At 51.1% G+C, this 10,452-nt stretch overlaps 1 protein-coding gene across 1 annotated transcript; it reads left to right on the top strand.

The window, feature by feature from the left end:
• The first annotated feature begins 6,308 nt into the window (after positions 1–6,308).
• FICD (FIC domain protein adenylyltransferase) lies at positions 6,309–10,423 on the top strand. Its single transcript, XM_042865590.1, has 3 exons — positions 6,309–6,393; positions 6,629–6,970; positions 7,796–10,423. The coding sequence occupies exons 1-3, from the start codon at positions 6,309–6,311 to the stop codon at positions 8,869–8,871; spliced, it is 1,503 nt and encodes a 500-aa protein (XP_042721524.1). The 3' UTR covers positions 8,872–10,423.
• The last annotated feature ends 29 nt before the right edge of the window (positions 10,424–10,452 follow it).

Genomic DNA, 10,452 nt, shown 5'->3' with positions numbered 1-10,452 from the left:
ATTGGACCTCAGTATAACACCAGGGGAAGGCATGGAGTGGGGAGATGGCTGCACGGATGGGTGGGAGGGAGCATGATGTGCAGACCCAGCATTGCCCCATTAAGACAGGCAAGCAGCTGGCCCCAAATTAAGTCAATCAGCACCAAATTAAGTTGGCACCAAACTAAGCTGGAATCAAACAAAACCATCCTGAAGCACCGATATCCTCTGGGCTGAGGGCAGAACTGTTCCAGGAGGGACTGAGAATAAAAGCGGGTGCTGCAGTGGGGAAATCTGAGTCCCTGCCAACCATTAGCAGCTCCACTGGGGCCACTCGGTTATCTAGTTCTGTAAAACGACTGCTGAGAGAGGAGGGGTGAAGAGCATCTTCTCTCCCTACCATAAAACCACCCCCAGCGTTTGAATTTCTGTGCCAGAGGATTAGAGAAAAATGAGAGCTATGCTCACGAGGAAGAACAATGGCCTCCTATTTATATTTAGCAGCACTCCTTGTAAGAGCCGTGGCCAAAATGCAATTTACAGGAACACAGCAAATTTCACAGCAATAAGGGACGCTCATCCACCCCCCCCAGTTTCCATCAGCTCAATTCGGAGTCGCAGTCTGGTCCCTGGGGAGCCCAAGGGGAGGTGATGCTGCATGCAGAGTAGCTTTGCAAAGCCTCCCAGCTTCAGGTTTGGATTTATGCAAGGACCTGGACGAGAAGCACACTGCAGACAAATGGGGAGCGGGCAAAGGGTTTTGGTTTTAGAGAAGGGAAAGCACAGGGCCAGCAGACAGAGGGATGTACAACTCTCTACCCCAGGCTTTCATCCCCATACTGTGCTCCCACCCAATGCATTTTAATTGAATTGATTTCTCTGGATCAGCCCGAGTCAGAAGACTTACTTATGGTGGGATCTTTGGGGTAAACACCATAAAGCAGAGGTGTGCATGGTCCCACCAGAGCCTTGGTGCAACTCCTGCTAAGACTTGCTCCTCTCCCTGAGACATGAGGGTCTATGGGGTCTTTGGTTCCCCATGGCTCTGCCTCTCCACCCCTACCTGGCTCCTCATCCAGCCTCTAAATGGCTTGTCTGTTAATTAAAATTAAAAGAACGAATAACAACAACAACAACTCCAATCCCAAATTCTATTCCAACCAGTCTGGAGGAAAACTCACATCCTTTGCCAAAGTGTGAGGGTTTTGCTTTCTTGGTCCTGGATTTCATGCTCAGAAAGGTCAGACCTCCCATACAGACTTGTTTCTCGCTGCCGGATTCACATTGCTTGTGATCCCACAGCCCTGCACAAAGCATCAGATCCGCTCCCACTCTTTTATCTCAAGCAAGGACCACGCACATGGAACGCAGAGCCCACTTTCCCCCAGGACTCTCACCATGGGGTGAGCCCTGGTAACCTTACAGAATCATTAAGGTTGGACAAGACCACTGAGTTCACCAAATCCAACAGCCAATCCATCCCCACCATACCGCTAACCACGTCTCTCAAAGACTTCTAGATCCATGAAGTCATCTGAGTTGGAAGGGCCTCCCAAAGGCTGTCTGTTCCCACTGCCTGCAGTGCGCAGGGACACCCACAGATCCATCAGTGCTCACAGCCCCGTCCCCTGACCGTGGGTGTCTGCAGGGACAGGAAAGATTGCAGAGATCCACTCCCGTTCCTCTTCCTGGCAAGATACAGAGAAAGACAACTTTCAGAAACCAAAGGGCAATGCATGAAGCAGATGTGCCATCAGTGATAAGGCAAAGCAAGGCTTTTAGCAACCAAATTTGCGCTTTGCACAGATTAGACATTAAAACAAACTCACTTAATTTCATGCCATATGCAAATCTTTACCAGCTGTCAGTTCTGTATTCACTGGAGACTAAATGTAATAGCTGAACAAGAGCACAAATGCAGCAAAGGCTCCCGCAGAATCCCATCAGCAGTTCTGGGAAGCCAGGAGCTGCCTGGCCTCCTGCTCAGGCGCAGAACCCAAATGTCAGCAGGAGCCTCCATAAAACGTCTGCAAATGAAGTAACTAAAAAAGATGAGGCTATGACTTGCTTCTGGCACTGAAGCGTTCCCAGACGAGCTGCAATTACAGCTCTCTGCAGCATCCAGCGCTTGTTAATTTGGGCTGAGGAAGCAGCCAGACCTCCAGAGGAGAGACCAACCTCCAGTCATAGGCATGACACATGCAAGAAGGAACCCGTGAATGATGCAGCACAAGGAGAAATGCCCCAAATGCTGCTCCCCACCCACTCAGGGAGCTCAGTGTGAGCTGCAGGAAGTAGGCACGGCTGGGGCATGCCAGAGGCAGGGATGGGCTGCAAGGCAAGGAGCAGAAATGAAGACAACGTTTCAGCAGCCATAAAAGCACAGATTTACCATCCTGTCTGCCCCGTAATTAAACGCAGCCGCATAAAGCGAAATGTTTCACAACTCCTTGATTTCTGCACAGTGCTGGAGGAACCTGATAAAGGTGCAGTCACGCTGCTGAGGATAACAGGGGCTGCACTGCTGCTGGCAGGGAGAGGCGAGCCTGGATTTTAATTTGGAAGAATTTCAGAGGACATTTTATTTAGCAGCATACAGGAAAATTAAGAGCGTGACAAAAAACATGGACTACACTTGCTCCCTCCCTGTATTTCCAAGCTCAACAGTGCCGAGGTCCAAGAACAGCACAGATTGCTTTGCAAATCCATTTATTCCGAGTTCTGCCTCGCTTGTTTCTGAATACAGCTGCTGAGAAAAGTGGTGCACAGCTCCTGAGATCACAACAAGAACACCTGGAGACCCGACTGCTGCTGGGAGAGCCCCATTATCCCCAGGGCCAAGCTGTGCCCTGTGTGCTGGTGGCACACCGGGGGACCCCAGCCCTCACCCAGGCACAAGGAGGGCATTGAGCAGCCCAGGAGCCTCTGCCAGCACACAGTCGCTGCCTCCCCAGCATCCCTGCAGCTGCTGCGGTTGCCACGGTTACCAAGCATCTCTCTCTCTCTCTCTCTCTCTCTCTCTCCAGGCACCTTTAAGGAAAAATGTCCCTGTTCTGCAGCCACCACTCCATGGCACACAGCTGCCCCTGGACTTTCCGCTCTCAGTTTCTGCCTCTATGCTCCCCAAGGCTGTGGGGCTCAGGTCCTGGTTCCCCAGAACAAAGCAGGCAGGACAGGGATGGCTGGCTTCTTTCTGTTGCTTCTTCCTGCTGCCGCCAAAATGTTCCTCAGCTGAAAAAAACAAGTAAACAAACAAACAACAACCAAAAGCAAGATGAGGCTCTAGTCATCTCTAGACGCAGGCAGTGTAGGTTTTGGGGGTTTGTTCTTAAAGCACTGCTTCCAGGCTGATGGCAAAAGCACCTTCAAGATCAGCCACTCACTGTCTTGCCATGCAGGGCCCCCTCCCCAAGCTCTGACAGCTGTCACAACCTTTGCAGGGGGTGAGCTGACAATCTCACAGAGGAAAGCAGCTCCTTTTGTAATCCACTCCTACAAACCACCTACCCTCCTGCCTGTTTTAGCCCTCCTTGTCCTAAATTACAAGCCCAGGAGACTGTGAGCGTGCAGGAGTTGTAAGTATGGGATGATGTATCCTGCAGACAAGTCCCCAGCCAGCAGCTCTGTGGGAACACAGCGTTCCTCCTTGCTCCTGCAGCAGCTGGGAAGGACCAGGATGTGGCTTTTACCCCTATCAGGAAGCATCCATCCGTGTGCCATGACCTAGGGTTTCCTTGCTCCCCAGTAATCTGAGATCAGTGAAGCTCTGCACAGTGTGCCAGAGTGATGGGCAGCTTAAGCAGCATCGCTCCCATGTATTTCTAGCTGAACAAGCCCGTCACTCAGCCAGGGAGCAGGGAAGTAAAAGCAAGAAATGAGCTGAGCACGCCCCAGAAGCCCTCATTATTCCCGGAGGGCTTGGCTGCTGCGGGAAGCAGCTAAACGGCCACAGAGCTGGGGGTATCTGGCACTGAAAGCACAGAGAGGAGGCAGGGGGAGGCGATTTCCCTTCCGTTATTGACATGCAAATCACCCCCGCAGTAACTCCTAGGTTTAATATATTTCCAGATTGCCTGGTGTGGCGTCACATTAGTCAAGTCTATGTGGCAGTTAAGTCCAAAAGGACTCTGATTAGAGTCAGCATTTCCACAGCAGCTTCAAGGACAGGCTGGAAATAAGTGCATAGCGCCCACCTTGCCCCTCTGCTGACCCCCTGCAGCAGGGAACCCACGGGTTTTGGGGACCGCAGGCCATAGCAGGAGAGCCCCTCATTGGCAGAGAGGACTGAGGGGCCCAGGGACGTGCATCGCTGCACCCCAGTTCCTGCCTGGGGACAGGACCAGGGGCATTCCTGCTACGTTTGGATAAAGATTTCAGTGCCCCAAAGCCTTCCTGACATCCAGACCAGCGATATTGCACAGCTGATTGGAAAGCAGCACTGACCACAAGTGCAATAATGAAAAAGATTTTCCTCCGCACCGACGGGATTCCTTATTCCTTCCTCTCTCTGAATTGCATCTCTCATTATCCCCACACATTGCCTCGCTCGGGCCCTCCCTGTTCTGCACGGCTCCATCCCAGCTTTGCTAAAAATCCCACTGAGCTCAGCTGCCAGATTGCTTTGAAAGTTTTCCTTTTGTCCATTCATTCCCATTGCTGCAAACCAATCTGTCTGAGAAGCTCATTCCTTGTTATTCATTAGGAGCGCCAACAAAGCCCTCTGTTCCTGCACTCTCTCAGAGCTTTGTTTTCAGCTCTCCATTCAGCCTTGCGTTTGTGCTCCTTGGATGCTCACACTAAAAGCTTAAATCACTCACAGCCCGAGCCCTCTCGCTCAGCGTCTTTAGTTTGCAGCTAGAAGTATTCTCGCTTTAGCTTTCTGCTCACCCTTCTATCTTCTCTTTAATTAAAAGCCCTTTGGTCTCTGCGCTGCTCGCTAGCACTTGAGCTAGGATGTGGTTTCTCTCTGCCACGAGAGCGGAGCAGCTGAGAATGTCAGAACCGTTTTTCACAACAACCTTGCTTTGACCCGGGTTTGACAGCTTTACCACCAAGCATTTCATCTCTTACTTGCCCATCTGTTCATTGATTAAAATCCCACACTCCAATATGCAGCTCTGCCTCCACAGCCAGGAATTCCCTCCCAGCACCACGGCTCTCAGACAATGCCCCTTCCCCAGCAAAAGAAGGAAAAAAACACAACAGGAAGCCATGCAAAGTGCCTGATGGAAACTGGGAGGATGCAGGATTGCTGCAAGGATCAGCCTTACAGCTAACTGTGCAAGCTCCAGAAATAGGAGAGATCTGCACAGGCAGCATCAGGAGCAGATCACCCCACACCTCCTTCGTGGCAATTTTATCCTGGGACACACAGTGCCGAAAGGAAGCAAGAGCCGCGCTCAGTCTTAGAACACGGATTTTAATGATTGCTGCCTCTAAACGCTGCAGGTGTCAGGGTTCAGGAGGAAAGCCGCAACGCTGGGAGGCTTCTGTTGAGCAGCGAAATGAGTCAGTGCCACCTACCGGCTACGGGGATCCCACCACTCCCGCATTCACCCCATTCAGCCTCAAGTTTTATTATAAAAACTATCTCGGGTGGCATTTCCCATCACACCATGGCAGTTGTGCTGCAGGAACTGCCCCGGGCTCCATTTGCTGCTGAGGGTCTCAGAGCCGAGCTGCTGTTGGTCTCTTTGCAGGAATGCTGGCTGAAATAAAATCACCAAGCTGCTTCTGTCAGTCCTGGTAAAAAACAACGAGCACTTCAAAGAGCACAAAAAGGGCAGATTCTGCCTTTCTGGAAGCAAGGAAAGGCAGGCTGCCTGTAGCAAGCTGCGTGCAGCACAGCAGCAGCTCCTGCTCTGAGCTGCTTGTCCTCCCACACTGCCCTGCCCCAGGGTAGGCTGCAGCACGCAGGCAGCCGGCATTGCCCAGCCCCACAGCCCCAGCATCCTCCCCAAAGCACGAGGAGCTTCGGAGGGCACCCAGAGCCCAAGGAAAGCAAGCACTGCCGCAGACCAAGGCCTGAAGAAGGCGGTGAACCCGGCCAGCCTGCAGCCGTTGCCTAGCAACACTAGAGCGGGCCACGCAGTTCTTAAATAGCAGGTGTCCCGCACCCCTGTCCAATGCCCGCTTTTCATTGGGCAGATCTCTTAAGATTGACATGATCTCTATCCAATCGTCACCCTCCACGAACCTCTCCCGTCCTGTAGGTGTGGCACTACCCGGAAGACGCCACCGGAAGCGGTGCACAGGAAGTGGGCGGAACGCGTTGGAGAAGGAAAGGCCGTGTGCACCAATGAGAAGCGAGAAGCCGCGCGGCTCATCCAATGGCAGAGCGCGGAGGGCGTGGACGCGAGGAGGCGGGGCAACCTGGATGGAGCCGGCAACAGGAGGCTGAGGGAGGCGGCCAAGGTGGGTATGGGGCTGCGGGAGGGGGAATGGGGCCTGAGGGGAAAGTAGGGCCCGGGGCTGCGGGGAAACGGGGCCGGGAGAGGCTAAAGGCTTCGTGGGGGTGAAGCCTGAGGGGAGGCTGAGGACTGGGACTAATGGGAGATGGGTCTGAGGGGAGGCCAAAGGTCTGGGGGAGATGAGGAGGAGGGAGGGTGACTGCGCTGTGGGTTCTGGCTTCAGCTGTTCCTATTTGCAGGCAGAGGCGGTACGAAAGGAGATGTCCTTCGCGTCCCCGCTGGAAGCAGGATGAATCTCATATCTATGGCGGCAGAGCCCGAGCTGAAATGGGTAGCCCTGTGGGTCCGAGTCAGGTGGGCAGCCGTGCTCGTGCTGCTGCTGGGCTCCCTCCTGCTGCTGCTGCTGCCGCTGCCTGCCGTGGAGGAGAAGTGCCATGCGGTGCTCAGGGGGCTCTCCTTTCTGAGGAGTAAGCTGGGCACCGGCTATACGGGCGTCACCAGGTACACGGGGCAAAGTACCGGGCTAAGTGTCACCTCGCAGGGGCTGGAGCTGCTGGTGCTGAAGGGCAAGGCCTCCCCAGGTGAGTGCGTGCCCCACCGCTGTGCGACTGTTGGACTGTGTGATCTGAGAGATCCTGAGTTGATGCCGTGATTCCAACCCCCCTGTGTCTGGGGGATCTGCATCCCCTGCCTGAGCATCTCCTTGTATCTCCAATGGTAGTGAACTCTCACTACCCCACTCTGAGCTGGAAATTACCAAGAGGTCACTCTTGCCATCGCCAGGCAGCAGCCAGGCTGCATTCCATGGCTGGGTACTGTGCAGGTGTTTCTGTAGTGCTGTGTCATCTCAGCTTATCCAGGTGCTTTGTGCAGTGGTGAGATGTGATGAGGTAATTGGAACACCAGCAATAACAGGCTATGGTCACTGGCTTTAGTGGACAGGACATTCAATTGGAAAATATTCAGAGGAATCATTATGGTTCCTGCATGGTATCATTCACATTACAGCTATTATTGCTGGGAAGATGAAAAACCTGTGCTATTAGCAGCTGTGGAGGCTGCTCTCAGCAAGGGAACTGGCATTACAGCCAACAGAATGTACTCACAACTCTGCGTCCTCCCATACACAGCAGCCTGGTAGCCAAAGCAAGCTTTGCTAGCATCAGAATCCTGCACCTGTGCCTTGCTATTTCCTGGCCCTGGTTCCTATCAGGAGCAGCTCTGCTGCTGAATGCTCTGCCTGTGAGCATGGCCTAAAGCCCTTGGGCTTGTGGCAGGAGTACAAGTTCTCTGCTGCAGGTCTTACAGAGAAGTTTCATTTAATTTCGTATCAGAGAACGGTGATAAGTCTCCAGAAGCTGTCGGTAGAACCCTGTGATCAAACTGCTCTTACTGTTGCATTTCAGAAGTGAAGTTAGAAGCCAAAGCAGCTCTGAACCAAGCCCTTGAAATGAAGCGCCAAGGAAAGCGAGAAAAAGCGCACAAACTCTTTGTATACGCCCTCAAAATGGACCCTGATTACGTGGATGCCCTGAATGAATTTGGCATTTTTTCTGAAGAGGAAAAAGACATTCTTCAAGCAGACTATTTGTACTCCAAAGCACTAACCCTCTCTCCCTGCAACGAAAAGGCTTTGATCAATCGGGACCGGACGTTGCCTTTAGTTGAAGAAATTGATCAGAGGTATTTTAGCATTATTGACAGCAAGGTTAAAAAAGTGATGGCGATCCCCAAAGGCAATTCTGCCCTGCGCCGAGTGATGGAGGAGTCCTACTATCACCACATCTACCACACGGTTGCTATTGAAGGGAACACTCTGACGCTGTCAGAAATACGACACATCATCGAGACCAGATACGCTGTTCCTGGAAAAAGTTTAGTGGAGCAGAATGAGGTGATTGGCATGCACGCAGCTTTGAAATATGTCAATACCACTCTGGTCTCACGAATAGGCTCCGTTACCATCACTGACATCCTGGAGATACACCGGAGAGTGCTGGGCTACGCTGACCCCGTGGAGGCGGGGCGGTTCAGGACTACGCAGGTGTTTGTGGGGCACCACATACCCCCACACCCCCAGGACGTTGGCAAACAGATGCAGGAGTTTGTGCAGTGGATGAACTCTGAAGATGCCATGAGTTTGCACCCCGTGGAATTTGCTGCGTTGGCCCACTACAAATTGGTTTACGTCCATCCTTTTACAGATGGCAACGGGAGGACGTCACGTTTGCTAATGAACCTCATCCTGATGCAGGCAGGCTACCCACCCATCACCATCCGCAAGGAGCAACGGGCAGAGTATTATCATGTCTTAGAAGTGGCCAACGAGGGCGATGTGAGGCCTTTCATACGCTTTATAGCTAAGTGCACTGAGACAACGCTGGACATGTTGCTCATTGCCACCACAGAGTACTCTGTGGGCTTACCTGAAGCTGATGGCAGCAGTGCTGGATGCAAACAAACCATCCCTGTCAAGACCTGAAGGTTGTAGGCGTTGAGAAGGCAGGGAATACATGGGTGAACAGGAAGCCATGCTGCTCAGAATTTCTGCTGGGAAGAGACTTGACAGGAGGTGTCACTCTTTAGCATTTCATTTATTTAAAGCCTGTTACATTTGGTTAAATTAATATAATTTATTTACATATATTATGCCAAGCTAAATTGTTGATGTTGACTGTGTGCTGTAACTCGCCTGTGCTACAGTAAGAGGCGGGGAAAAACATCAGAGGGGCTGAACAAACTGAAGTGGAAATCATTTTATTTTTCCATAAAATTAAGCATTCAGAAGCTGCTTCCATCACAGCCCTACACTAAGTCAGCAGCCTTGTCCTACCTTGTCATGGAGCTGCTAGGTGGGACAAAGCCTTAAAAGAGTTGTTGCTCTCATACTACCCCCTTCGTTCTTGTTCAGAACCCAAAGCCTTTGCAGTAACAGCATGCTCCCAGCTGCATTAGGCTGGCTTTCTCCTTCACTATGACACATTCAGCCAGAAAAGATGAGGAAGGCTAGCTGCAGGGTGGCAGTCGCATTTCTCCCCTTCTGTTTCTGCTTTCAGTAGCACTCTGCATATTTACTTTCAGTTGCCTTTCCTAGGGTAGTGTATGTGAAACAAATGGGAAGTGTTTGGTTTCTGATTACAGCCCATGTGACTGGAACAAGACAAGAAATGCTCTCTGACTTGTTTCACGGAACAGCAAGGTGCTCTTGGTATGTCTTCACCAGGACAATTTTGTGCTGAGACCCTGCTTCACACTGCCTCCCCAGAAGGCAGGTCCCCTGGGAAACTGCAGCTGTCTGCAGGTTTCTGTTCAGGCTTGAAAAGAGCTTGTTTCTGTAAGCTGCAGGCAGAAAAGGTCATTCCACATAGCCACAAGACTGCCTTTATCTGCTGGGCTGTTTTGGTAAGAATTCATATAGTGAGTTTACCAAAAACTTAAGTTTCCTTCATCTACACAAGAGAACTTTTCACGATAGGTTTATTAACTACCAAATCCTGTTATTCCAGTGATAAATGCATAAAGAACCACCTAAGGCCTCTCCCTACTGCAGTCTCAGTTTGCACAGCACCTGGAAGCTGCCGCCCAAGTCAAAGTGCTTTTAAGGTAAAAGCAGTTGCAGTTAAACATTGAAAGGAGTTGCTCCCTACACCCCACCTGCCAGCTGTATAAGTGCATAATTCCAGGTATCATCGATCCCAACACCTTCAAGCTCAGAAGACATGGAAGGAATGAATTCCTGTACTGTCCCAGGCCCATTTCTCTCCCCTTTAGCTCTCTTACCTGCAAGGTAATTAGGATACGTTTTATACAGCAAATAGACAACAAACCAAGACCAGGAATTACCTGTACACTGTAGCACCAGCCTCTCCTCATGTATTATTGCTGACAGAGAATGTGAACAAGTGTTCTATTTTTACAAAGCATGCTTATTTTTGTAGTGCATTGTGAGTATAAAAGTATTCTGCACTTTAGAGCTCTGGAAAAAAAAAAGACGTTCATTTTAATAACAGATTAATAAAGTATTTTAATATTAAGTCTGCAGTAAAATCAGAACTGCTCACAG

Source organism: Lagopus leucura, unplaced genomic scaffold (assembly GCF_019238085.1).
Source record: "Lagopus leucura isolate 7727_CA_CO unplaced genomic scaffold, USGS_WTPT01 Super-Scaffold_806, whole genome shotgun sequence".
Taxonomy (NCBI): Eukaryota; Metazoa; Chordata; class Aves; order Galliformes; family Phasianidae; genus Lagopus; species Lagopus leucura.
This window is presented reverse-complemented; position numbering and strand designations above follow the sequence as displayed.

Excerpts from the sequence above, each read along its gene's own strand:
- FICD (XM_042865590.1), top strand. The coding sequence starts at position 6,309 with ATGGCAGAGCGCGGAGGGCGTGGACGCGAGGAGGCGGGGCAACCTGGA. Across the intron at positions 6,394-6,628 it reads GGCTGAGGGAGGCGGCCAAG|GCAGAGGCGGTACGAAAGGA; the intron begins GTGGGTATGGGG and ends TCCTATTTGCAG. Across the intron at positions 6,971-7,795 it reads GAAGGGCAAGGCCTCCCCAG|AAGTGAAGTTAGAAGCCAAA; the intron begins GTGAGTGCGTGC and ends GTTGCATTTCAG.